General features: G+C 41.2%; 1 protein-coding gene across 1 annotated transcript; it reads right to left on the bottom strand.

Annotated features, from left to right (window-relative positions):
• Positions 1-17: 17 nt before the first annotated feature.
• Positions 18-27787, bottom strand: LOC148429876 (dynein axonemal heavy chain 10-like). Its single transcript, XM_088426387.1, has 76 exons — positions 27700-27787; positions 27505-27623; positions 26557-26734; positions 25787-26175; positions 25478-25668; positions 25212-25410; positions 24919-25113; positions 24625-24795; positions 22876-23052; positions 22510-22662; positions 22235-22404; positions 22008-22159; positions 21761-21925; positions 21473-21680; positions 21185-21341; positions 20614-21090; positions 20370-20528; positions 20173-20289; positions 19991-20093; positions 19718-19896; positions 19401-19612; positions 18766-18922; positions 18004-18237; positions 17800-17922; positions 17473-17706; positions 17105-17328; positions 16760-17029; positions 16477-16660; positions 16273-16407; positions 16016-16168; positions 15742-15930; positions 15459-15605; positions 15001-15192; positions 14782-14900; positions 14537-14695; positions 14283-14418; positions 14067-14189; positions 13861-13992; positions 13548-13764; positions 13197-13316; positions 12728-12873; positions 12501-12653; positions 12165-12425; positions 11909-12081; positions 11712-11805; positions 11425-11592; positions 11162-11350; positions 9803-9974; positions 9504-9707; positions 9341-9421; positions 8352-8549; positions 8111-8272; positions 7823-7997; positions 7526-7707; positions 7273-7409; positions 6983-7200; positions 6671-6892; positions 6434-6581; positions 6039-6318; positions 5726-5955; positions 5380-5653; positions 5207-5311; positions 4968-5122; positions 4733-4887; positions 4460-4640; positions 3900-4100; positions 3560-3769; positions 3384-3479; positions 3136-3307; positions 2916-3047; positions 2610-2821; positions 2360-2527; positions 2108-2288; positions 852-997; positions 600-761; positions 18-504 (listed from the first exon to the last, which is right to left on the bottom strand). The coding sequence occupies exons 1-75, from the start codon at positions 27785-27787 to the stop codon at positions 615-617; spliced, it is 13335 nt and encodes a 4444-aa protein (XP_088282513.1). The 3' UTR covers positions 18-504; positions 600-614.
• Between the last annotated feature and the right edge of the window lie 135 nt (positions 27788-27922).

Raw genomic sequence — 27922 nt, 5'->3', positions numbered from 1 at the left:
ATCAGAGATGCCATGTTTAGACAAGTGGAGACACATTGAACATATTACTGCAGAGAAAACTATTGACTTGACTTCCCCTTTAAGGTAGTGCTTCTCAATCATTATTGAGCTAAAGCACATATGTTTGAAAAATCTCATGACACACGACCAAACGTAGATACAATGGTAACAGATATACGAAAAAACAAAACAAAATATTTGTCTGCTTGAAAATCAGAAGTAAAATAATTATGGCTGTTATGTTTAGATGTCAATACAGAAGATATTTTAAAAAGTGTGTGGAGTACATAACTTCTATTCAATCAAATTCCATATTCCAATCATTATTGAAAATTGTCGTTGAAAGCAACATGAAAAAAGGGCATGGATTTAAGAATCGGGTTTTTTTTGGTTGAAGTTATTCTGAAAACATTATATAATACAAAACAGAAGCAGTTGGTTTGGAGTCCGCAGTTTAGTGAAACAGCCCCGTCTGAATTCTGCGTCTGAGTCAGGAGCTGCCATCTAGTGAGCAAAGGATGACATTAATCATAAATTGAACATGTCCTGATGTAGTTAACTCAAACACTCATTATCTATCATTTATCATAATCACTTACCAGGGATGGCTTTCTTCAGTCAGTATTGAGAGATAAACAGACACCCTGAAGTACCCAGTGGGAGAGGTGCTCCGTGGTGAACAAATCAGCCTCAAAAACTAAACCCACGCCCATTGCATTCCTCCGTAACGATGTTGTGTACACCGGGGTCCGCAATGTTTTCTGTGGAACGTAACACATAAAAACGTAGCCAAAACAGTTGGTGATGAAAACACAATAGTTGATACGCTTCACATTGATTGTGGTCCGCACCTGTAACCTGAGCCGACGGGCTTCAATGGGGATGACTCTCAGAATGGGCAACTGAACCTCTAGAACTTTTGGTTTACTCTTCACCAGGCAGCCATCATCTATGTCCCAGTCTGCTCCCTCCAGGTACAAGCCAGCCACAAAGCAACCTGCAAGAAATGACTCTTATTTACCTGCCTCTGAAGTTTAACTAGTTACTCACTTCTTCCAGAGGTGCCTCAGCTTCTTCTATTACAGAAGAATCAACAAATATAAGGACCACTTTGACATCCCTCACCTGTAATTTATTTAACAGTACTAAAACCATTAAACAAAACTAATCCACCGGAAAAAATAAAAATATGTTATGTAATCATTAAACCTTTTTTTTTCGCTTTTTAACACTTAGCAACACAAAGTGCCCGATAAAAAGAAATAATAGTAATACAATTATATGTCATATTTTGAAGTGATTTTCATCCCTGTATCTCACTAGAATAGATCCACCCCTGCGCTGAGCACTAGTAGAGCCCTGTTTCATCACATTAAAGTGACACTGTGTAAGATTTAGACTGTTTTCCATTAAGAATTAATAAATCTAATTATAAATTTCAAAAACTTGCAAATAACTGTTATAACATGTCTGTTATAGCTATGGACAGCAGGAGGAGGAGTGTGTATTGCTGCATTTATCATAAGGCCCCTAAAGCTCCCACTGCCGCGTGAGAAATATTACTCAGAATCCCTTTAACAAACAAAATTTGTGAGATGTGTATTAACAACTAGGAAAATGTCAACACAGAGAATTGTACAGAACAGTTGAGAAATAGCTTATTTGCTGGTAGTCCAGCTTGTTTTTCCATTGGGCTGGTATAAATGAAAAGACCCCAAATTTATTTGTGAATAATTTCTTTCACCTTCCAGAAAAGCTGTACAGGATGTAAACAAATATATTATTACCCTCACTATTGGTAGAAGCAGTAGTACAAAAAGTCAGGTGGGATGCAAACAATATAAAGGATGTTAGACAGCGCTTTTTCCAGTCACCGATACCAAGTACTGATAGCACGAGAACAATTGCAGATCATTTTTGAGCACCTATAGGATCCATTATAGCGTTTTCCTTAAAACTCCATTATTTTAATGGTGATTTTCTATTGTTCTGATTTGTAATAATCTAGTTCCTGACTGAATGGCACGGTGAGAGCATGCTTAGCCCCTCTACTGCTGAAGACATCTGGAAGAGGCTCCAGCATGCCTGCTAGGTTGCAGCTCATTACCCTGAGCGGGTCTGTCACTGACTTCGTCCTCTTCACGGTAGCGCGTCACCTCAGTGTAGAGTGTGGACAGATCCAGAGGCCAACTATTTCTTCTGCATGCCGCTTGAACTAGAGCAGTCAGGTAGGATTCTGGGATGTGGAGACCTGATAACCACATGACCTTTGGCTCCGCTGTATCCACCTTTTGAATAACAAAATTGTAATGAAGTCTGTGAGACAAATGTACATGATGTTGTGTCTGACAATCCTCACCCATGATTTATACTGCTCAAACCGCCTCTTGAAATGAATCATCCAGTTGCCCAGAGACTTGAGGGTGTCAGGTGCCAACATCTTCCAAATGCCAGGAATCTGACCATTGAAAAGGGCCCGGGCAACTTCATCCAGCTCACTGCTCATACCCACCTCACCGGCCAAGGCCTGGACACACCAGACAATGAAAACCAAAGCAAGTCTGCAAAGACATGAAAAGCCACCACAACAATGTGTTCCCCTCCCTCACCCTTTGCAGTTCAGCCAGAGAGCGCTTCATGCGGACCACCAGCTTGTTGAAGCGCTCCAGTTCTTGGAGGAGCACCACTGATGTAGGAGAAATCTCGGTGCCAAATTTCTTGCGGATAACATCCAGGTCAAATACTGCTGGCAACTTGTTCTGAATGTCCTGGGCCACCTGAGTGATGTACTCATCCCTACTGATGCTCCCGCCAGACTCGCCTATATCAAAGAAGAGGAGTTGAGACGTGACAAAGTGCCACAAACAACATAAATTAGGGAAATGGGGGGCAACAACTGCTACAGTATATCATACCTGTCTGGGGTTGCAGGTCTATTAGATGCAACCACATGTCTTTAGCTGCTTGTGTGTAGTATCCTATCTCTGCATTGGAATGAAGGCCCATCACTTCGGGGGTGTTTGCCAATGGGAGAGATTCAATCTCGTCTGTAACCAGCCAGCGACAGGTCATGAATGTTGACTGCTGAAGTATAAAAAGCATGGTAATGTACAACAAAAACAAAAAAGAGCTGACCAACATATACGGTCTTGGGTCCATTCGTCGGAACTTTGTAGTCGACGTCGTTGTTTTTGAAGAAGTGAAACCGGCAAAAGTCATAAAAGAGAAAGTCTCCAAAATACTCATCCATGTAGACGTTCAAGATCCTGCGGTCAAAGCTATCGATAACTCGTCCACCGTACATCACCTGTGGAATGGGTATTTGAATTTACAGTATGATTACAACAGAAAAGGAACGATATAGTACTTCAACTTTGTCCAACCTCGCCAACGAGGTACTTGATACTCCCCCAGGGAATGTTGCTCTCTTTTTGGTTGTGAGCTTTGGTCAAGTAGGTGTTCAAGATCTCCAAACACACCTGTCGAGCAAGGTTGCAACATCAAGGTAACTCAAGAAAGGTCCGGCCCGGCCCAAAGGGTCATTGTTCGTACCACATACCAGGAAGTCGGACTCGCTGAAATCATAGGGGACGTTCCATCCAATTTTGCCATACTTGCGCCTCTCTTGCACCACGGCATGGAAGAAAGCCAGCACATAGACCAGGCTGCGGAAGGCGGAGTGCGGGCATCCAGTCATAGTCTCGTGCGTGATTTTAGAGTAGGTGGCTCTCATGTTGAGCTTGAGACCATTGGGAGCCTCGGTGACAACCTGCAGGATATGGCAACATGCGACCATTACTCACGCCAAACCATGGAAGAAGCAAGAGAGAAACATTTAAGCCAGTTTATGTCTCAAATAGAGTAATATTGCTCCAAGGAAAGAGAGCTGGTCATTCTACCTTCAGAGACTTTTGAAGGATGCCGATGGGGAAGTCATCAATCGGGTTGGTGGTCAACCAAAGACGAAAGCTGGGGTGAGGTTTGGTGACCCTCTCTATACACTTCTCCAAATCTTTCAGCCACTTCACCAGCAGGTGGCAGTTCTGTAGCATCAACCACTGGCCACGAGCCGCTGCCAGTTCCAGAAGGTGCAAAGCAACCTTAAATAGGGGGGAAAAACATTACCCTCTATCACTGACTTCTTGAGTTCGATCCCAATAACTCTATACAAGATACAGGTTCATAATCTTTCATTGATGAGAAATAGCAACCTGTGGATGAATGCCTTACTTTAGCTTAAAAGGAAAGTCTGTTACAATTTACTATAAAAGGTACAAACAAAAATTTTGTACTTGCCAAATATCGATTCAACCCCCTGCAATTTCACCCTACAAACCAGTATCCAGTATCCCGTAACCCCAACTAACTGGCTCTTCTTCCATTTGGATCTGAGATGATGAATGGGCCAGATAAGACCCTCCCAGAGTTAACTGATGTATAGAAAATACAATCAGGATACCTTCTCCTGTCCTTGGCCCATAGCGAGGAATTTGAATTTGCTCCCAAAGCCAGTCCTGTCAGCAAGTTTCATAAGGTCAGCTCCAGGGTCAGAGCCAGGGCTGAGGATAAACACGATGGGGGAGTACTGGGTGCTCTGTTCATAAATAACGTCAAAACTGATCACAGGAGGTTGAACATATCTGTGAAGAAAGATATGGAGAAATATATACAAGGATGTTCCTGCTATGTACAAACAAATACACTTATTGAATTGAGTGAATAAATGAAACACCTCTCGCCCATGGTAATGGTGACATAGTCGGTGATGGCTCTGTAGACTCTGTCAACACGGAAACAGCGCAGTAAGAGTAACTTCTGAAAGTCTGTCAGCTTGTCATCATATCTCATTGGCAGTTGAGCCTGTTCTGGTGCATCTAGGTCAAACCACTGCGGAGAAGCAAAAGCTCACTCGGTCGGTCCATAAGGTAAAGGGTTAGGTACGTTATAAACAAAGAGCCGCCGCTTACTGATTGCCACTCTGCTGAATGTCTACAAACATCATCCGGCAAAGAGTCAAACTGCCCGGGAAAAAGCTCAGATAGTTTCACTAAATCTTCCCAGCAAGAATCGGGCAGCCAGTTGCAAGTTTTTTTGCGTGAGCTCTTTTCCAGGGACAGATTTCCTTTGCGAAAGACAAAGACGGTTTGCCGTTAGCGCTAAGGCTCACTGCAATGTACTGTAACCTCAGCGCAGGACTCTGTGTCACCTTTGATGAAAAACTCCAGTTCCTCCTGGGGTACTCGGTCTTCTGCCTGCTCAATCTTGATGGTCATGTTGAACGAGAAGAGAAGCTTGTGTTTCTCAAACAGACCTGCGAACAAAACCGAGCATGCCAGATTATGCGGTGAGAGAAAAAGACAGTAAACCAAAGTGCCTTACCCGTGCAGCCATAATTATATACATTGTACGTCAGACTGTCCCTGATGTTTTCCAGTCTTTTTGGAAGGGCTGCATTCGGTGGAGACTTGCGCAGGGAAAAGTCAAACACTTCCAGATAAGAGGCGAGAGAGTACTGGTACATGCTGTTTACTAGAGCCATTTCTGTCAGCGCGAAGAATAAAATAGCTCCACGTTTGGCTGCGGGACGATACCCGTTTCGGAGAACGTCAATATCCTTGGATGTTGTCACCGCCAACTTGAGTTTTTCAAATACCTGACGGTCGCATGAACACACAGTCAAATAGGATGCCCAACAAAGTGTTTTCCTCGTGTTTGGCAAACTGACCTCACTGGATTTGGACTTGGTTTCCTCCAAGGTGTAGACCAGCTCGGTGTTGTCCAACATGTTGCCCGTGGAGGTGGCCAGCTCCCTTAGCAAAGTGTCTCCAAGGTTCTTCAGCAGCTTCTTATTGTCGCTCGTCTCTTGGATCAAAAACTCGCGCTGCTCTTCCAGCTCCTTCTTCTCAAAGCCCATTATAACACTGAGCAACTGGTCCTCCAGGCCCTTCAGGGTCACTTTATGCAACGTGATGGATAAAACAACTTGAGCTGAGGATAGAATGCACGAAAAGTGTGGTTGTGAAACCAGAGAGTCTTACCGGTGTAATTGATGACCATGGCTTTTCCAAACACAGAGGGAGAAAACTTTGGGTTTCCCAGTTTAGTGTTGAGGTAAAGTCTGAAGTTGGGATCATAGTCCACCTCTTTGTCACCAAGCATGACAACCTGCCTGCCTTCTGCTCCTTTCAAATTCTTCTCCAGGACATTGTCAATCACAGGATCAATATACTCGTCTACATCTTGGAAAAGGAAGGGGAACCCATATTTGATGGCCATCTCAAGATGTTTTAGGAAGTCTGGATCATTGAAGGATGAGACCTGTGGGCAAAAGTGTCACATTTTTGGCTTTTTTTTATTCAGTGTAAAAAAAGCTATTCTGAAATGTGTGAACCGCAACAATGCAGCGCATGTAACAGTACAGCACTTTCTGTACCTTGAGGTTGTTGCTTGCCTCCTTTTTCTTAATCCAGTTGAGGGCTTGCTGTTGAGGGTCGATACACATGGGGAAACGGCTGCCTCTTGTTGTGAGGATTCCATTCTGGACTGACAGTTCGTCCGGGGGCAAACCCTCTGACCCCCATCTGCAAGTTCCCATGTGTTCATTGGGATGTTCAGTCAAAATTAAGAAATGAATAGCTAGTTCATTCCAACCACGTTAATGCCTTCTCACCTGCTGATTTCTACTTCATCTGTTAGTAAGTTATCAACTTTAAAAGGCTGGCTCAAGGGAATATTTCTCTCAATTACGTCAGCAACCCATGTTTCATACACCATCTCATTCCTGAAGTCCCAGCTGAAGGCTCCCTCGTAGCTGAGGAAGGCAGCGGAGAGTAGGCAATCTCCGAGGAGACGCACACGTCGCTGTCTCAGCTCCTCTAAATCATGTGTCCACCTGAAAATAGAAGACACAAGAAAGGAATAATTAAAAAAAAGAAATCCTCTCTTACGAAGGGTTGTTTAAGTGTTTTCATGGGTATCGCACCTCACGTTCTCAGAGCTCAAGCCTGAAATAAGTTTGTCAGCAGCTACCAGTCTTCTCTCCATAAGCTCCGCCTCTTCTTGTAGTTTCTGTTTCTCAGCAATAGCGGTTTGATATTTGTCACCAAGAGCCTTCAGCTCTCTCTGGAGAGCACTGAGCTCAGTTTGAATGCACTCCAGCTCCTTTTTACTCTCAAAGAAATTTCTTTCGAGACGTGCCACCTGCAAAATACGAGTCACATTACTGTAATGTTGATCCAATAAACATACTTCTTGTCACTGATTTTACATTACTTTGTCCCTTTTGGGCTTTATCTCTCTGGCAACTTCACAGTAACCAACAACAGCCTCCACAAATTTGAACATTCCTGAGCCCGCTTTGCTGATGGCTTGCATTTCCTCAAGGCTGGTCCCAAGGTTCTTCAGGAAGCCTATGAAGCAGAATGATCAGGGAAATCACTGTAGCAAGCAGCATACCAATGATGCAAATATCCCCATCATTTATTGCACCACTTGCACTACAATTGATCAGGAAGTTGACCTATACCTTTGACAGTCTTGACCTGGTTGCCACCGATGGCATCACAGTCCATTTCCATCAGTGAGCGCAGAAAGCCAGGATCTGACATCATTGCCTTAGCAGCCTGCCAGCTAATTTCCTTTTTTTTACACAGAACCAGGATACACTCACATACCACCTGTACTTGCTTGGGCGGCTTTGCAAACGATCTATATGGGGGAGCAATTAAAAAAAAAAAAGGTAAAAATGCAACTGATGTTTATGATTTAGAATGAGTGTTGGCCACTTTAGGTGGACAGGTCTTCCTGTGAGTCAACAAGTCACCTGATCTCAGTGACATCAGATTTATCAAGATCTTGTAAGGCAATGCGAGCTGCTTCTAACGCCGGCAGAGCTTCAGCCAGGGACGTTTCGGCTTCCAACTTTTCAACAGCGATCACTTTGTTTTGCTCTTCAATCTCTTTGGCTTTGTCTTCTGCCAGTGTCTTTTTCTCCTCGGCTAAAAGGGAACGCTTGCTTTTAACACCAGTGTTTAAAAACCTCACAGTACAGTTAGTATACTAGGCTTTAAACTGTGACAATTCAAATGAGGAGTTGCGAATTTTCACTGACCCACTGTGGTGTTAGAAGCAATCTCTATCAACATTGTTTCACAGGCTCCGGACTTCTCAGCGAGAACCACTTTCTGCTCTGCCAGTTTGATGTTCAGCTCATCTATTTGCACACTGGCTTCCTTCAGCTTATCCAAACCCCCTTCAAGACGTGTGCACTGCCCTAAAGCACATATTTGATTGTCACCTAGACACCTACCCACCGCGAACCAAAATGATTCGATTATTATCAATCCGCTTACCAAGAATATACTGGTCCTTTTCCTGCAGGAGGTTAGAATATGTGCTAATGAAGTCCAAGTAGTTCTTTGGGGTGACATAGTTAGCACGTCTGAGTTTTTGCAGGAACAGAATGCTGTAGTCTCCAACAGATTTATGGACCATGCAGACATGCTCAATAACGGCAGGAGCGTGTTGATTAGGAATCATTTCACTTTCACCTGAACAATTGACAAGCACAACAAAGCATTTAAGACCATGGAGAACCAACAACTAAATGTGCCATGGCCCAATAAGCCTGTCATCCATCATACCAATCACTAGGCTATCGACTGCCCTTATATAGACAATAGTATACATGCAATAAAAGCAAACATTCATAGTGTCCATTTTTGATGTTAAAACAACATGCTATAATGCTGTCTCTGGGTTGGGAGTTCGCACATGAAAGATGCTAGATCAATCAAGCTCTTTGTCTCATTAATATATGGCTGATGCATGTCGTTGGCATCAGGCCAAAACATTGTACCGTACTTGCAAATTTGTCAATTTGCACAAGACCTAAAAAAATGCAATGTTTGCAACCATTAACATTGCATTATCAGAGAGCGACCCATTTTCAACGCTTTAATTTGGTCGGGAATTTGTAAAAAAAAAAAAAAAAAATGACACCTGCACATGGAAACTGACCAATAAAAGTATAGGTGACTTCAGGAAAAAATATTCCCCAAAATTCACCAAATTATGAGCTTTGGGCTTGACACCAGTGAAATTTGCTGATGCAGTGCTCAACATATGAGCCCACCTTTCAACCAATATTTATGTTTAATTTGTGTTATAGAATGCCATAGAAACATTAAATCTGAAAGGAATGTATTTTTGGATAGGACTGTAACAAGCAATTTATGTAAACGGTTTGGTGTCTGGACTAAAAGAAAACATGGCAACCTACTAGGAAACCAACTGGCATGAGAGTAGTTCCAACTAGGGTACGAATGTGTGCAATACCAACCGAGGAATGACTCGGCGACAGCAAGCAGCGCCTGAGGGGGCCATGGCAAGAACCAATCTATCACAGTGTTGTTCATCAGTCCTGTAAAAGAACCAGAATGAGCGACAAATTCTTACCCTCTCACAGTACATTAAAAAATATAAATCCTTTTTTCCCATTTTACCTGGAAAGTTTCTGCAGCGTGTTCTCAAGGTATCGCCCACAGGAGACATGCCTAAAACAATGTGTAGGTTGCTGGCACTTTTACTGACAAAATACTGCCACACACTGTCTTTTGAAGGACCTGATCCCATTCTGAGGGCCTCTTCGCGAAGCTGGTTGAGAACGGCTTCTTTCTCATCATCAGGAAACAATGCGGGAACGATACCTGTCAAATGCCAGCATGATCACAGCGCAACAGGTCTCCTTGTCATTAAAGAGCCACATCAAGTAAGAATGAGGAAGAGTTGCAGTATGCCCAACCTGACGTAAGCATGTTGTTGATAAGTTCCAAAAAACCTTCCTCGGCAACATGAGCATCAGTGAAGAGAAACACGGTCTTCTTATTTTCAATGCCAAGTTTCAAATACAGTGTTTTCAAGTCGTCACGAAAGGTTGACTCGCAATATCCTCTGCTGAGTGTTATCTCAAAAACCTGAGGAATGGATGAAAAACAATTGCTGATGGGCGGATGAAGGCTTTTGCAAACTTGCAGGTTTCTGTCCAACTGGCTCACAGAAAAGTTCAGCTCACAAAAACGTTCACACAAAGCCCCCTGCTGACGAAAATCTTGATTGTCATTTGTACTGGTGAGGTTGTGGTTGGTTTTCCCAGTCTAACAGTATAAAGCCTCCAAATATTAGGTCTTTGATATGTAATCTCTGTATTATGTTTATGCTAAGGTATGAAAAGTGAACGTGTATTTTAAAAAACAAATAAACATAAACACAAACACAATTTCTTCTCATATTGTATTGGAAATATGTACCTTTGTCCTACTTATAGGGGATTGTCAAATTAGTTTTAAAATGTAACTTTTACTTATTACCAAACCCATAATAAACAATTTTGCCAATGATGAGATCTGCGCTTTCTAATGTATAAGTCAACTGAGAAAAAACACTAACCAAAAAAATTAGGTCATAACTCCAAAAACAACTGGAAAACTGGAATATTTAAAAGACATGAAATATGTTGTTACCATAATAAAAAAAAAAACCTTAGTGAATATACTTATTTAAAACATATTTCAGATGGGTGAACAAAATAAAATCTGGATCCAGATAGATCTTTAAAGTAGGTGTATTGTCAGTCAACTTTCAATTCAAATTCAAACAACATTTTTTCAGTGTATGGTTAATATGGAGATGCACCAGTTTCTCCTTGTAATGATTTCACGGCGTAGAGTCATGCAATGTATGATATGTTGGACAAATTATCGGCGCATTCCTATATATGGGAACACTTTTTCTCGTGTGGAGGAAGGGGGTATGAATAAACGTATATGTCATTGGAAATTGGCCAAGTTCCAGCAGATTAATTAAATATAAACATTTTGGTGGATATTCCTTTTCTGTTTATTAATCTTGCCGACATGTGAATCACTTCATGAGGCACGGAGGCTTCAAATGTAATTAATGATGTCATTTTCCCAAAATGAATCACACGGCGATTCGCGCTTATAAATTCCACCCTGATTGCTTGAACACTTCGAAGCCTCAGCACATTTTGGCCCATCGTTACTTGATAGGCCTATCCATCCAATCATCTTCCACTTTGGGATCAGAGATAACCGCGATAATGCAATGAGGTAGAAATAGTAAAAGTGAACACATTTACAACCTCGCAGTCTGCGGTGAAGGCAGCCAGCTTGGTGATGGACTGCTTGCCGGAGCCTCCCACGCCCACGAGCAGAGCGTGACCTCGATCAATGCGGATGATGCGGTGCACGCGAGTCAGGTGCTCAAGAGCGTCGTCAAACAGTACCAGATTCATCCGCGACTTTCGATCATTGTACTCCTCAAGAATTTCCTGCAGAATCCAAAAATGTTCTTTTAAAGGTTGTTTCAACATTAGACAGTTTGTAAGTGATGCCATCGTCATACCTGAAAAAGCGTTTTAGAAGTATCAAAGTCATTTAGGTCCTCATATACTCTCGGTTCGGACTCACTCAGGGCTGTCCTGTAGTCTCCAAATAGAATCGGATCTTTCATGACATCGTCTATGCTTGCCTTGAAATGCTCTTCAACTAAGTTCTTTATGAGGCCCTGAACCTGTTCAGAAATGGTACAATCGCATACAGTGAATGTTACTTCTTAAATTATGAAGATTTTGGTCATGCATATAACTCACATTATGGTGAATAAAATGAATATGTATGGCTCAAATTTACCAGGTTCTTGTCTTTTTCATCAATGAGTCTATCATGGAAAATCCTCAGACACTCGTTTCGCCAAACCCGTACAAATATATTGACTGTGGAAAATCTGCAAGCAAACATTTACTCCTTTACGCTCATAATAACACGATGTTCAACGCACCACAATGCAAGGCAAGACATGTCAAGAGAATTCTGTGGCTTCAACAGACCTTTCAGTCTGAGTGAGAGTTAGTCCATTGTAGACTCTTGATAGGTCTCGCAAGTTAAAAATGTAGTGAAACTTTGCCGGAGTGGGTGGCAGGTCCTTGACAAGGCTGTTGTACAGTTCCAGTGTGCAGACGGTGACTTTATCACAAACTTTCTGCACTACATCTTCAAAGTTCTAAAATATTCAATCAAATGAAATATATATGACATGTGGTGCAGTGAAACCAGCAATAACCTTCAGAAAAAGACGCGACTCACTTTGGTGTGGCCTTTTATAATGGAGGCATAGATCAAATGGAGGGACTCCACAGCAGGAAAGGGGATGCTGAAAACGCTGAAGAGTGAAACGAAGCGGGTATCCACCTCGTTCCTCCCGCCTCCTGCCTTCCCCATGGCGGCAATGAAGCCAAGGTCCTTGAGGGTTTTATAGGTGAGCTCCTTCCCTCGGTCATAAATGCCTCCCCTGTCCAAAAGGAGCTTCAGCAGTGCGATTGGCTGCTGTGTGCCATAGGCATCCACCTATATAGGAAGCAGAATATGACCAGATATCAGACATTCACTTCAAACCTTGCGGCCAACGTCTACTCTCGATACCTTTGGCATATTCATGTCATCTATATAGACCAATAGTCTTTTGCCCATTGGAGGACCATATATTTCTTTGGTCCTTTTCTCTACATTGGCCTCCAGGTTCCTCTGGAGATCCATTGATGTTGTCCTGGATGAAAGGTTGATGGTCAAAGTAATCTGTGGGCAACCAGAAACATCAATAACAGATTCATCAGGGAATGACGTCAAAGCTGTCGGAAAACTAAACTCACGTTTGTATCTCCACTCAGGTGTTTCAGAAAGTTACTAATAGTTGCTGTTTTGGAGGTTCCAGAGTCTCCGACCAAAAGCACCGACCGCTTTATCTTCACCATCTGTTCCAATATCCAGCTGGTTCTCGTGGTCTCCACAGTTGGGACTGTGGGGGAATATAAGATAATCACAAAAAACAGGCTTGTTCAATAAGCAAAAAAGCAGTAGGCTTTAGGTTTTTGTTTCCATTGGAAAGCTTTCGAGAACATCTGACCCATTCATCGGACCTTGTCCTAGGAGTACCGTTTGCAGCCGAGAACTGCGGTTCACTGATGCTAAACAGTAATTTTAAAAAATAGCCTACAAATGTGGACAGATGGAGATATTTTGACAGAAATGTGACTTTGAAAACTGTAATGACAAGAGTGGGCAGCATGAGCGTACATGTAGTTGCGTATTCTCGATAAACAGCTCACAGTGACGCCTTACCCAGAATATCAACAAACTTCATTTCAGGGTTATGAATGTATTTGTTGACCAAAGACGTCCAAGGAACCCACTTCAGCTTTGTGTCATCAAAATGGAAATCATACAGTGTTGGTTGGTGCCCTGTATGAATGGCATATATCAAAATGCACTAGAACCAACTCATATAAGCAAAATTAATAATAATACTGTAATAATAATCAAGCACGACTATGCTTTTATGACATTTAATAATTAATGAGCAATATTAACTTTATGCAGGGTAATATTTTTAAAACATACTTTTTAGTGAACATTTATATAAACGACAAAATATCAAAGCAATATTATCCATCATCCAAATTTGCGTCTTACCTGGGATCTCACCAGGTCCAGCCAGTTTTTTTTCATCACTCACAGTGGTGCATTCAGAAAGCCTTTTGACCAAGAAATCAAATTTTTCCCTTCCATCATCCAGCAATGTTGCCCCAAGCGAGCAGTACAAGGCTTCCTGGAAGTAACACTCTAACACACCGGGACTTTGGTACTCAGTTTCAAGTAGCGCATCGAGGGTCATGCATAGCTGGGACACCTGAACACATCATCAACACAATCTGGATCATGGATGATACTAACTTTCTTGGACAAATTACTGTTAACAATTTGAGATTACGTCACACCACCCTACCATATTTAAATCAGTCTGCGGGACAACAGTCTTCAGCTTTTGCCCTTGTTTCCCATCAACAATACCTTCCACAATCATGTCAATCAAAATGTGCACATACTTTTCAAAAAGTCGATCAAGTTCTTCTTGTTCCTAAAAAGAAAGTAAAGTTAGTAAATCACAAAATGTGTTCAAAACACACTTCCAATAAAATGAGGATGCTCTACTTTGACAGGTCTGTCTTTCAACCATTTTTGCCAGTATGGAGTGTATCGCAAGTTTTTGGGGTCCACAAAAACCATTCCACAGCGGGAGACAGTAGCTGGCGAAGCATACTGCAGATCTCCAACCTGGAATCATAAAAAAACAACAACAAAAAATCCCTGTGTTATTAAAAAATAGATCATGTACAGTGTGTATGACTATAATAAATATGTACTGACCTCGAAGAGCAGAGCACAGTGACCTTGTAAACGAATTCGTTCTCCATTAGCCAAAGTAAGAAGTTTGTTGTCATCCATTACAGAATTCATGTTCTCAACCCAAAGAGCATCCACATCCCCATCAAACAGGATATATCTGTGAGTTTATAAGTCCATTGTGTACTACATTACAATATCATTTCCATCAGTATTAGATGCGGCCTGTCATGTGACGTTCTGTATTACTTAATGTCTATCAAATGTTTTGGTCTCACCTTCTCTCTTGTTTGTCAGTTGGTTTGTTGATGTCACGGAAGATGTTGGATAAGACCCCGTCAGTCCAGTCTCGAGTGTCGGGATCCAGGATCCCATATAGTTCAATGACACTTACAGCTTTGGGGTTCAGAGGATATAATTTGGTGTGAAATCCCAACCTGGTGAGGAGATATTGATGACTTTAAACTCTATATACAACAACAGAACTTAACAGAAGTTTGAAGCGTGTGGAAATAACACTGACTTTGTTTGAGCCTGACATAATGTGCTGATTACAACCGATTTCCCTCCACCTGTTGGGCCTACTATCATAGTTGTGTGTCGAGTCATCATTGTTTCATACATTTGCACCACTTTATCCACCTGAAAACAAAGACACGATTACGTGTGGAGTTTCAGAAGACTGAAATGTCAGCAACACAAAGTGTAAACCCAGGAACTAAACACTATGAATAACAAAAACCTGGATAGGCAGCAAGATGTATTTGTTGTCTTGCAGATTTTCTTCTACCGCATCATTGAAGTCAGGATATCGAACGCGAGGGCATTCCAGCCCTGGGAACAGATCTGAGATCAGCCCAAGGAATAGAGGCACATCTTCAAATATAAACTTGGGAAGATTCATATCCCTCAGGGCTCGCATCAACACCACATCCTAAAGAGAAAATAGGAAACATCTTAAGAATATGTAGGGGCGTTATATGTCTAGCTTTAGTGAGTGAAAAAAAAGACCACTGATTAAAAATTATGATCATACAGGAATCAAGCAACCCAAAATACAATTATTTCATGTAATCCTCTTGAGCAAGTTGCAATGCAAGGTCAATCTTTCAGAAATTATTTGCTTGGTGCACATCCTGTGATTTTTTTTTTCTCTCTTTTAGTAATAAAAGAATGATACATGATGATGATACATTTTACCTCAGTGATATCTGGTGAGCCTCTTTTCAGTTCCCCTGCCATCACTAAGACAGATTTCAAAGCTCTAAGGCCAAAGTCATAATGAGACTGCTTGGACAACTGCTCTCGAGCCAACTTATAGAGCACTGTCATCTTCTTTGCAAGGACCTGAATGAAACAATGGTGGAAAAAAAAGTCCTAAAGTTCTCAAGGAGCAAATGTGTCTCAGAACGTTTTCAAGTGTTCAGTTGTTTTCTGAATAAAAATGTAAACACTGGGACACAAACGTGGGTACATTTCCCACCTTGGCCATAAGGAATCCCTCTGAAAAGAGCATGATCTCACAAATTTGTTGCAAGTCAGGTACAATCACCACCACCGGCCTGAAGAGAGCTTTGACCGATTCAGGCAGCTCTGTGCGCCCTGCATAGCCTGGGTTCATGGTGATGAAGATCCCAATCCTGCTGTCTAGGGTAATCTCATGACCTTCAAACTGATTTCCAAAATGACAAGGTGGTAGGTAGTTAGCTCGAGTAAAATTTGGCAACAATTCAGTGAGTGGGCGACCACACACTTACATTAAATATTTTAAGGTAAAGAATGAGAGCATTGCGGATGGTTTGGATTTGAGAGGAGATAACTGAAAGGACTGAGGCATCGATACGGTTGAACTCATCAAAGCAGCCCCAGGCTCCACATTGGGCCAGGCCAGAAAGGATCTTCCCCACAGCCTGCACAAAGGAGGAGAGGCAAAAAAGGGGCTTCCAAAAACTAGGCGATTCAATTCATAAACTCAACACAATCATCACTACTGAATGTCAGATAAGCTTGTTACCATATAGTCCATGCCTTCACCACAGTTAGTAACCACACAGAGCAGGCCCAAAGCTTTGGCCAGATCTTTAGTGGACTCTGTCTTTCCGGTACCAGCTGGTCCAGCAGGAGCACCACCCAGGAACATGGAGAGGGCCTTCATCACAAATACATACACATATCAACACATGTATGATTGCTTGAAGAATTACAGGTATTTACAAACCTGTGTGATTGTGAGGTAGATGCGGTCTGTCAGAGGAGTTATAACTAACCGACCGTTCAGTCCCATGTATTCGTAGCCGTAACTAAAAGTAGCACTGCACTGACGAACGACAAGATTGTCGTCATCCTGGACCCAGTAGAACCTCAACTGGCTTTCCCACTCAAACTCCTTTGCATCTGTTATGCTGCAGAGAGGATTATGAGACTACACTTTCCTTTACATGTAAGATGAAAAATGTTGCAAGAGTTGATTGCAGCGTGGCCCTAAACTATGGGAGTCGTACCTGTTCAAGACAAAGTTGTCTACAATGTCTCTTGCATGGACATCTATGATAAGAACGGTGTTGATCTTCTTTCTGTCGTTTTTCTTCATAGGCTGTGTTGAGCGTGTTACCAGCTCATCAATCTGCTGGTGCATTTTTGTTGCATAGTTCTTCAGAGCATATTTATCTCCTTTTTTCAAGTTGTTAAAAACATCCTCCACCTCCCATGTCCACCACACTTGATTTGTGGCAAGTACCACCATGCCCTGGAAGAGTAACATCCAATCCACCCTGAATGACAAGGAGACTGCTGGTGGGAAAAGTTTCACTCTCAAACAGACAAACATGCTAACAATCTACACACACCTGCCTCTGTCTTCACAGTAGCGAAAGATTGCCTCTTTAGTGATGAGTCGATTAGTTCTCCGCATCTCATGTAAGACTCCTGTCATCCATTCCTCCACTCTTCCTTTGACTTGGACGGCCTTTTGAAACTCCATCACTTCACCCTCAGCAGACACCATAGCTCCTGCCGAAATCTCCTCGCTGCTCTCCGAGTCAAACCGCAGAGATGCGATGTTATCATACATCTTGTGGAACAAGGTAAAAAAGGGGGGAAGATTTCAAATTCTTATCCGATTTCAAACAGCAACAAACGAAAAACAACAAAGACTAAAAAATTCAACAGTGCAAGTTCAGTGACGCTTTGACGTCAAATGTTTTATTCCACTTACTTTTATCATATGTTCCTGCACACATGTATGATGACTACTCCCCAAAATACTGAGCAGTTCGTCATCAGAGATGAAGAAGAAGCGTGGGAATGCATCCCGTTTAGAATCCAGGTAGTCATTGAGACTCTTCTGGCACCTCTCTAAGTTCTCACTAAGTGTTTGCAGGTCCAAGAGCCGGTTAGGAATCAAACAACAACGCTTAATGTTGGGGTTGTTCTGTGCATCATTCATTATCTACAAACACACACATAGAAAATGAAATGCCAATCATTTGCCATTCGGTCATTGAATTCTATCGATGTTTTCATAACGCAGCACAACACTCACTTCTTTAAACTTTTTGTCGATGATGTCAAATTTTTTGGCTTCCTCTGGTAACTGTGAAGAAATATCCCCACCAATGAAAATGCTCTCCAAGTACATCCATTTCCTTTGTACCAGCAACCAAACCTGTTCACAGATTGATTTTTAGATTTAGTCCTTTCAAATTCAGCTCAAGGGGTGATGAGGAGTTAATCCACATTATCGCACCTCAATGGTCTCACTGATAAGCGACAGGTCTTTCTCCCATTGTTGTATAGTGTTTAGGAACGGTCCAACAAAACGACTGCCGGCCATGCTCTGCAAATTCATGGCGTCGTTGTCCACAATCAATAGGATCTCATCCACTGCACCCAAGACAGCACACTGTTGATGGGCACCTTTACTGTAGGAATTTATATTGAATTGCATGTTTCCCCAAGTTTCCACCACCTCTCTTACACCCTGCAACACAAATATAAATATAATTTATTGATCAGCATCTTTTTACAAAAAAATTCTTACTATGGTTTTAATCCTCTAAGGCATAGTTTACAGATAGCCGGGGTTCTTGCAAACGGGTGGTAAATGTGTCCGGTGTGCCCTAGCTGCTATATGTGCCCGGGCTTTTTTCAAAGGCCTGGCCAAAATATAGATTTTCCAAATCCTCTGGATCAGCGTTTGCACGAAGCAAGCATAAAACAAAGATTAAAGTCATCACTCTTCTCTATTTCCAGCCAAAGACGCTGACGCTGGTGACTTTAAGAGATGGAGGTTCTTTCTGATTGTACAGAATTTGGCGACACTACTGCCGCTTAGCGGCTTTGCATGCTTGTAAATTAATAAAACAGCACTATGCGGATTTGTGGGGGAGTGACTTTTTTTTCAGTAAACAAAGCCTTGTGGACTGATGTTTTTTTACACACGGGGGGGGGTATGAGGGTTTAAATAGCCCTGGTTTTGTGTAGACAGGCCTAAATGAGGGGGGCTTACCTTTTCGATACCAAGCTCTTTCGAAGCTGAACCAACAATGTCACCTATGACATCGGCATATTTATGAAGCTCCATAGCAAACATGTTCTCTAGCGTGAATGTGGTTGGGTTCATCTCAAAGCTTGTGCCAGTTCGATCCATCAGTTCTTTCCAGTGTCTGTTGGAAGAAATATTTCATTTGTCTTGTATGTTTATGTTTCAGTTTTTTTTCAACAGATTGTGTGCATTTAACTAATTCAATCTCAAATACATATTTACATGTTTATTTTTGCATGGCTAGTTTCTATTCTGTTGCGTCGATGCCCAAATGGTGCTGACAGCCTCAGTCTACCTGCACCATGCTGCATCAGTCTATGAATTGCCAAATCTCAGTCTGGACCCCAGAGCACATCTGCATCTCGGCATGGACCTGACTTGCATGTGGGCCTTTGGAATCACTTCCAAAATTTACTCTGCTTTGCAGTTCAACCAGTTGTATATCAACAAAATAATTTACTGTATTTTCTAATTTACTAAAACAATCCACCCCTCAGTAAGTCAATTCATACTAGATTGGTCATAAAAGCCATCTGTCCATCCTTTTTCAAAATTCAAGCTGTTAAAACCATGTCCCAGGCGTATGACAGAACTCTCACCTTTCTCTGAGAGCTTCATTCTTAAGGTCTAACAGAAGAGGAAGCGAATCTCTGAATTCCTTCAGTCTGCCCTCTAGGATGCAGGCCACAGGTAGTGATCGCACATCTTTGGGCAACTTTTTCAACTCTTTAATAAATCCTTCAGTACCCTCTTGGAGCAAGAGGATATTTAAGTCTGCCCACAAGGTCTGAGACCATTTGCTCTTTGCAGCCTGTAAAACAAAATCAGGATCAACAGAATAATGTATGAGGCTTTTTGAGTCCTATTCCTATTCCTTTTCATTGATTTCTTTTTTTAAGAAGCCTTTAAACTTGACCTTCTGCTCCTGGTAGATGTCATAAATCATCCTATATCCATTCATGTCTTTTTGTATGCTGACTATCTCCGGATACACAGTGATGGGGAGGTCCAGCAACTTCTCGGCATTAGCTAGGTCCTGTCGTCCCTCCACCGCCTTGGCAAGCTCTGCTTCATAGAAATCCATTTTGGATAGACCTTTAAGGGAAAAAAAGAAAGTAGTGAATAATCCGGTATGCTCTAAAAATTCACCGAAAACTATTGTACTGCTCACGCACACATTTGCAAGTACCTTGATCTAAATCGTCGCCAACAGCTCCGGGGCCTTCCATATTAAAGCTTGTAACAAAGATGGCCAAAGTCCGCTGGAAATCTTCAGTCATCCCCTTGGTAGTCTTTGAACAGAATTGTGATGATAAACGTACATTTAGGTAGTGGTCGGGGTGAACTTTTGTGATTGTGAAAGCCTCTGACCTCTTTGAATGACACCTTGACATTTGTTAAACTCCGATCCACTCGTTTGGACTCCGCAAACAGATCATTCCATATCTGGGTAATATTTTCCATTAGTTGCTTTTCCTCCTCTACAACCTACACACAGGGGACAAACACATGAAATGTATATACTGGAACGTATGAACTAAGATTTGCGAAGCCCTGAAGCACAGCACCTCCACTTTGTACATAGCCAGTGTTCTGTATCGTTCCTGAATATCGGTGATGCTCAGTTTCACATTTAAAGACATGTCTCTAATGTCGGAGATTGTCCCAAGGACATTCTTCAAGTTCTCAAAAGTATCGGGAGTCTCTTTAAGCTTCTCCCAGAGTTGCTGTTGAACACACAACCAAAGTCATAGTAAGAGGTAACTAAGTTACACATTGAATGATATCCAATGAAGCATTCATATACGTTACCATTAGTTCTTCTTTCAAGTTGAAGAGTTCTTCTTTGGCTGATTTGTTGAGCAAACTCCCCAGTGCACCGATCCACGATTCTGCCATCTCCTGCACAGTGCGAGCCAGTGGCTCCAGGTTGAGTTGAATGATGTTTACATTCTTAAAGAGAGCCTCGTGTACCACCCTCTGATTGATTTGAGCATAGAACTGCAGCCTCTGGTCATACATAGCACATGATGGGTTTTTCTCTGCAAACTTTTCACAGACTGTGGTATTGTCCTTTTCCCATAGAGGCTGGTACTGTTTCCAGTGGTGAAGGTACTGGTCAACAGAAAGCATCAACTGCTGAATGTTTTGGGATACAGCAAGGGCACTTTCATTAATTTGAGGATGATGACACACTTCCTCAAAAAAGCTAAAAGTCACAAAGTCATCACCATCTATGTGTTGAGGTGGGCACTCAATGCAGGTCCCATTCATCCAGCGCACAAATTCCTGGAAGAACCAACATGGAGGCGGACAGATTTCAAACACCAACGCACGTGTCCAGGTAAAAACAGCTCACAGAAAAGGAAAAAAACAGTCATACTTTAGTGCTCTCGACACACTCTCTGATACACTGCATAAGTGTCCGGGAGATCTCATTCGTCTTGGGCTGCAGCAAAATTTTAGGAGGGGAGAGGATGGCATCAACACGGAAGAGGGGCGTGCTCCCCATCAGCACATTATTGAAAGCTTTGATGTTTCTAAACGTGACAATCAGCAGAGTGTTTGTTACTAAAAATCGGGCAAAGGTCATACTCTTGTTCCAATAGAACCATTGAAACAAGAACATCAAATCTTCAATGTGGCATAATATTTCCTGGGTGGAAATTACCTCAGCACCATGGTAATGAGTGACTCGTGCACCTTGCGCTCCCAGAACGCATAGTAATTAGACATACTGTTGCACTTGCCAGTGTGCGTTTCCATGATCAAGTGCTCCACCTTAGTGATGACAGGACCGATGTCAGCGTATTTGCTTCGCAACAAATTGATTGTCTTGATCCGCTCTCGATCAATACATTCATAAAAATCCCTAACACCTGAAAAAAAAGAAATTGTGTATGACTGAAATTCCTATGGATGGAGAGATCTTATTACAACTTGTTTTTCTGAAACACACTTGGTAAAATCTCTGTATTATCTGGTGCTGGGCACTTCAGGAGATCTGCCGTCATTATGGATTCCAACTTGGTTTCAATATCAAGCTCGTTGTTCTGTATTTGATTCACAACTGACTCGAACTTCGAGAGCGCGGGGTTGCCATTGTTGATGAAATCGGCAATAGCTAAATTTGAAGATACAAAGAGTAGTCTCATCCCATCTAGAATTCCCACGGGTGAAATCCTAGCAACATTTCAGCGCCATACCCAAGGAGTTCCAATTGAGTCTTTTGCATCCCGGAAACAACACGGTTTCGACTCGTTTTATGCTCTGAGACAACATGGTGATCTTTGCATCGCTCAGACTATCTAGTGTAGAGTTGTAGCGGTTGACCAGCTTTTGCAGGTCATCATTGTACCTAAATCCAATGTGAAAAGCAGCGATTCAAGACATTTGTCATTGCGGGGTGTTCTTGTCACAGGTGACTGACTACCTTATAAAGTTGGCCTCCTGTAAAGTCACATTTCGAGCTACCTCGGGCATGGAAAAGGACATTGAAACCAAGTTTTTAGTCTCAGCAATTATTGTCATGATCTCCAGTGGAAAGTTAACACGGTATCGCCTGTCCCTCTGTCCCTTGATGTCAGGTTTGGCTGGGACACCCTAAAGATGAGAAAAACAATATTAAAGAAATGACGGTTTCAGGGGAAAAAAAAAGAAGACAATTTGCCCTGGTTTGTCAGATAATTTTATCAAGACGATACACACCGGTTCTCTTTGAGCTTCTTTCCAAAATATGACCAATACAGGTTTTCTCAATAACAATGGCAAGTTGCGTTCGGTCTCAGACATCCATAACTTGTACTTCTTAACGCCGTACTCGCTGATTTTTTTGGCCATTTCCAAGTATTTGTTCTTTGCCTTAGTAAAATTCACATAAGTAAAGCATATATAGATATTCAGACAATTCTTGCACATGCCAATTAACAGTAGATTTTATAGAGAACAATTTTCTTTAAAAAGACTATATTTGGTCCAGGTTTACATTTATAAGTACAATTCACACTTGGGGGAGAGTGAAATATTTTGAGGCAAATCGAATGTACATTTTACTGCAAAAGCGCAGTCACTCACCAATACGCCCATGTCACATTCCAATAAATTCGGCATTGTCAGGAGAGGAAGCATGCCACCTTTTATGCGCTGAAAAAGGGAATGTGTCCACCTGACACCTCCTGCCATGGGGGGCTCATTCTTATTAATTTGTGGTTTATCCCTCTTTTCCTCAAAAATTTCATTTATGCTATCAACCTATAACAAACACAAGTGATTTTCACAAGCTATTATATTACAGTATGTTCATTGATAGTCAAAGGAAACTTTTGAAGGCCATTTGGGGCCAAAAGCTTCGAAAATGACTTTACTTTCAAAAGTTTCTGTAGCAGCGAGGGACCTCTTCTGGCAGAAATAAAAAATGCAGGTATTTGAAAGAGCCCCTCACTTTGAATAACTCTTGATCCAACGCACACACGAACGCTGAATTTGAATCCTGTTAACACGAAAAGATGAATTACAAATAAAGATATTTATATGTATTGTTTATTTAATTGTTGTTGTGGTTATTAAGGTGTTATTCTCTTGATTGCATTGTGAATGTCCAATTGAAATGTATTTTTTACTAATGTTTTTCAAAAACTATATGAATAGTTGGTCACAGGTCATTAACTTGCAAGATAGGGTTATAGGCATGTCAGTCCGAATTTTTTACAACGGTTTATGATAACTATTGACATTTATATTGGCAAACTACCAGTATCTGCTAATGATGATGCTTAAGGAATGATCCACAGTTATTACAAAATGTTGTAAAAGCTTTGGATAATTATATACCTTGCAAGCTAATAACCTGTGACTCCAAATGTATAAATCATTTGAAAAATTTATATATATATATATATATATATATATATATATATATATATATATATATATATATATATATATATATATATATGTGAATGTATATCTTTATTTGTAATCAATCAATCTTTATTTGTTAATAATATTCAATTTCAGCATTCAGGTGAGCATCAAAACCAATACTTTTTCAAAGGGAAGGGTTCTTTCAAATCAAATCGTTAAAAATGTAAAACTAAAACTACTTTCAAACAAAGCAAATAGCATTACAGATAGTATACATATTACATATCCAATTGCGCTTTTAACGCCCGAGCCGCATCAATTTTAAGTTCGCGAAACTTCTCTCCATCTTTCCTCGTCAGAACGATCAGAAGTATAACTTATTCACTGCATTGGATTGCTAGCAATCCAAAAAGAACAAGTTCAGAAAGTCAGCAAAGCAGCAACTGTCACCAGACAATCTCATGAGGAACCAGCTTGAATGTTTTTCAATTTTTTTTTTTTTTTTTGGTGAGCACACCCCTCTAATGTCTAAGGAACACCAGGTACTAACAATTAGTAGCTAAGCTTACTTTAAACACCAAAGAAGACAGCTTTCAAGAGGAAGATAACCATCGAGGGCTCTACCCCCCCCCCCCCCCCCCTTAATATTATAAGTATTGTAATATTATAATGAGGCATACTGCAGCACGTGTCTCGGGTTGTCAGATCAGATCGCCTTTGTCCCTCTACACATGCAGGCTCGTTTGATGTGGTTTTTTTTAGCTTTTTTTTTTTTCCTTGAACAAGAATGAACAGTGGTTCAAAAACCATTTATGACCGAAGACGGGCGCTTGTTTCTCAGTTTTACTATTCTTTGAGTTAACATAAAATTCCAAAATTTACGTCGCGAACAATGAACCTTGATAAATATATGTAGCATCATTACTATCAAGTGAAGCTTGAGCATGATGTCAGACAAACCTCTTTGCAATACTGAGCCAAAACATCATTAGTCTTTTTCATCAAATGATTATTGATGGCTGGTCTTGAGCGAATGTCTTTATATTTCACAAGCATTTCAAAAGCAGCAGTTGAAGAGCGCAGTGTCTTGAAGGACTGGTCAATGAACTGAATGACCTCTTTCTCAATGGCCTAAACAAAACACAAATACGAGGTAAAGAAACAGGTTATTGACAATGCCCTTTGATGTGAATGTACAATGCTTGATTTCTTGTATTGTTTGAGCAATCAGGCAAAAATGCAGCGTGAACTCACACTAACTGAGGTGTTGAAGTTTTGAATGATAATTTTCCAGCTGCTAATCTTGCAACTGTTGAAAGGATCAAAATTGGCTTCCTCAAATGGCAAGATGAGGTTGTCCACTTTGACCTGCATTTCATCAAAACGTTTTGGGTCCCAGGTCACACTTTTGACTTCTGGGCTAAAGATGTTGTAAAACTCTTCCAAATTCTGCATGAATCAAAACAAACACTTTGATAGCAAACCCCTTAAAGAGCTGACATGTCAAGCCTTTATTAGGTTATGTGTGAATGAGGGTAAACACTCACGTGCAAAACATTGGACAGATCCTGACAGATGTCAGCCATGTAATCGGTTTTCTCAAACAGTTTTCTTCTGTCAAACTCCCAACGTTTACCCGTGCCTCCTTCTTGAATTTCAGCACGCACTTTAAAGTAAGAGGACTTCCACAACTCCAGGACTTGTCTGGCATCATCCACCTTGGATTTAGCTACCTCTCTATCATCTCTATCATTAGACACACAATCAGACCCATCAGATGCATACTAACATTTGATTTGAAAATTTCACATACTTGAACAGCACAGTGAGATCTATGACTTGAGCCACACGCTCCGACAGTTGCCAGACAATGCGCTCCATCAAGGGGACCATGCGATCGTTCCTGTTATAGTGGCAGGAGATTAACCACACAACTTGTAGGCTGTTCATCAGAGGAGGGATGGTCTCCAGAATCACACCAAAATTTGCTCCTGTAGCCAGATTCTATCAGGGAAATTTGATTTAGATTGTGGAACAATTTTTAATCAATGTAGGTTCATCTGTCTGTCAGTCAAAAATGTTGCCGTTACAGCAAATTTTGGACAAATAGGTGGCTGTTCACCTTGAAATGTCTTTCCAGTGTTTTGAGGAAGCCCACATTTTCATCTGCCTCCAAACTGTATTTAACAAGTTCAGCCACTGTAGCCTCCATAGCGGAAATCACATGTGATTGTGCTTTGGTCAGTACGAGCAAGATCTTCTTTACCAAAGGCTGATTAAGCTTCGCTGTTAGAGCACTCAGAACAGCGGAACGCTCCTGCCAAAAAATGATTTCTGCCATCGGATGAGGCGCGTCTGGTTTCTTGCGTTCTTGCTCATCGATAACAGCGTTAAGCTGAGATCGCCAATTTGTCACACATTGCTCCAGCTCATCGACCACCTCAAAATCATTCATCAGTTGCTGGACATCTGGCTCCAGGTCCAGATCAGGAATTTGCAGAGCAATCTCATCTGCAATAAAACGGTTGTTTGTTTAATGAAAGGTCAGAAATTCAGTCTGTGGCCGAATGGTTAGATGGGCTTTCGCTCAGTCGAATGATGTGAAATTTGCCCAATGAAAAGAGGACATTTTCCCTCCTCAAAGTGTTTTCTTGAGACCACTTGGTGTAACCTCTTGGGGGAGGAGATGACATGTAAAAAGTCTCAAGACGCTTGCAGATAAAAGACATACAGTATAAACTATATGCAATCAAGCTACACAAAGCCTGGCCAGTTTTCCAATGCTAAGTACACAAACACAAAGCAGAATGCACACGCATCAGTTTCAAAACATATAACCAAGAAATAAACTATACAATCTATACAAATGCAATGAGTGATTTGGAAAATCACCTTGAGTTTGAAGCTGGTGAATAGTGGTGGTGACCAATCCCAAGAATTTGTGTGTGCTGTTTAGTAGCTCATTACGAATGGGCGCTTGATCACTTGGCTTGGTTGGAGTCTCCTTACCACCTTTGGGCTCTTCAGGAGTTTTCTTCATCTGATGGGCAGTCATTAAAGGAATGTAGATCTAAAAGAGGTACAAGGGCAACAACCTAAGTTATATATTCTTTTTGGTAGGTTTATTACCTGTGCCAAGGTAACATTACACCTTTTTTTCACTATTGTACCATCAATTCTTTATTTGTAGTACAGTATTTATAAAGTAATATAATTGTAGTGATTGGATTCGAGTACTGTATGTTAAATTGCTGCATCCATTATCTCGGACTAAATTTGTTTTTGATTTACTCAACTGAACTTTCGCTTTGTCTGGCCAGTTTTGGAATGCCTTCTGGAGGTGCTTTTGTTGATACGCTATGAACAGTATAAAAATATAAGCAATAAATAAATATTTTAATTCATACTGTAGTCAAATTCCCCCATCTCGTGTGCTTGGTTTCAGCGATAATGATCAACTCCAAAAACCCTGATTGTGCAAAGTCTACCAATGACAGAAATATTTTTTGTTTGGTTCTGAAAAAAGGCAGAACAGCTAATCTATTCAAATTACATTATTTAAATGCAAAATAACACAATTTGTTCATTAAGGATTCATTAACACGAACGGATTTCGCTGCTTGTGTACTGTTAATCCGAATACATGAACCACAGTGTAGCCGCTTAGACCACAATGTCGTGAAGAATAGTTTTGATTTACTTCCCCTTTGAATTCCGCTTCTAATTGAACTGTGATCCAATTGAACGGATCGACCACCTGCTGTGTGGTAGTTAGTGTACTTTTTATGCCTTTGCATTAAAAAAAAGAACGAAAGACATTTACTGAGAATGTTCACCTACATGTACAAGTTTTTTCTGCAGTAACTTCAGAATGTATTCGTTACTCCGAATAATCTCTTCGGGGGTAGGCGACCGGTATTCTTCTTCATCCACTTCAGGTGACGACTCGTCGCGAATTTCTGAACACAATCTCAAAGTTGAGAAGGGATCGAAGCTCATTATTCGTGATTAGATGGAAAGTGAAATGGTACTCACCCACTTCATCAGAAAGATTTTGTGATCCCGACTCGTCTGGATCATCCTTTAGATCCGATGAAGTCTCTTCTTCTTGGCTCCCTTCCATTCTCAAAACGCTTTCGCGTGTGCTGTAGCAAGCGTTAGCGACTCCGTTATAATTTGTAATAATTTAACATGTAAAAACTAAACTATAACAGTTAACTTAGAAATAGGGCAAATATAATTGGGCTTGGACATCAAC

The sequence above is a fragment of the Hippichthys cyanospilos genome, chromosome 1 (assembly GCF_059441005.1).
Source record: "Hippichthys cyanospilos isolate Australia breed blue-spotted pipefish chromosome 1, RoL_Hcya_1.0, whole genome shotgun sequence".
Taxonomy (NCBI): domain Eukaryota; kingdom Metazoa; phylum Chordata; class Actinopteri; order Syngnathiformes; family Syngnathidae; genus Hippichthys; species Hippichthys cyanospilos.
Note: the sequence above shows the minus strand (reverse complement) of the source record. Positions and strands in the feature narration are given on the sequence as shown.

What these genes read in the sequence shown, in the direction of transcription:
- LOC148429876 (XM_088426387.1), bottom strand. Translation starts at nt 27,787, where the DNA reads ATGGAAGGGAGCCAAGAAGAAGAGACTTCATCGGATCTAAAGGATGAT. An exon ending in TTGAGCTCTGAGAACGTGAG is followed by an intron (nt 6,893 to 6,982) that starts GTGCGATACCCA and finishes TTCTATTTTCAG; the next exon opens with GTGGACACATGATTTAGAGG. An exon ending in ACCCAAGACCGTATATGTTG is followed by an intron (nt 3,048 to 3,135) that starts GTCAGCTCTTTT and finishes GGCTGGTTACAG; the next exon opens with ACGAGATTGAATCTCTCCCA.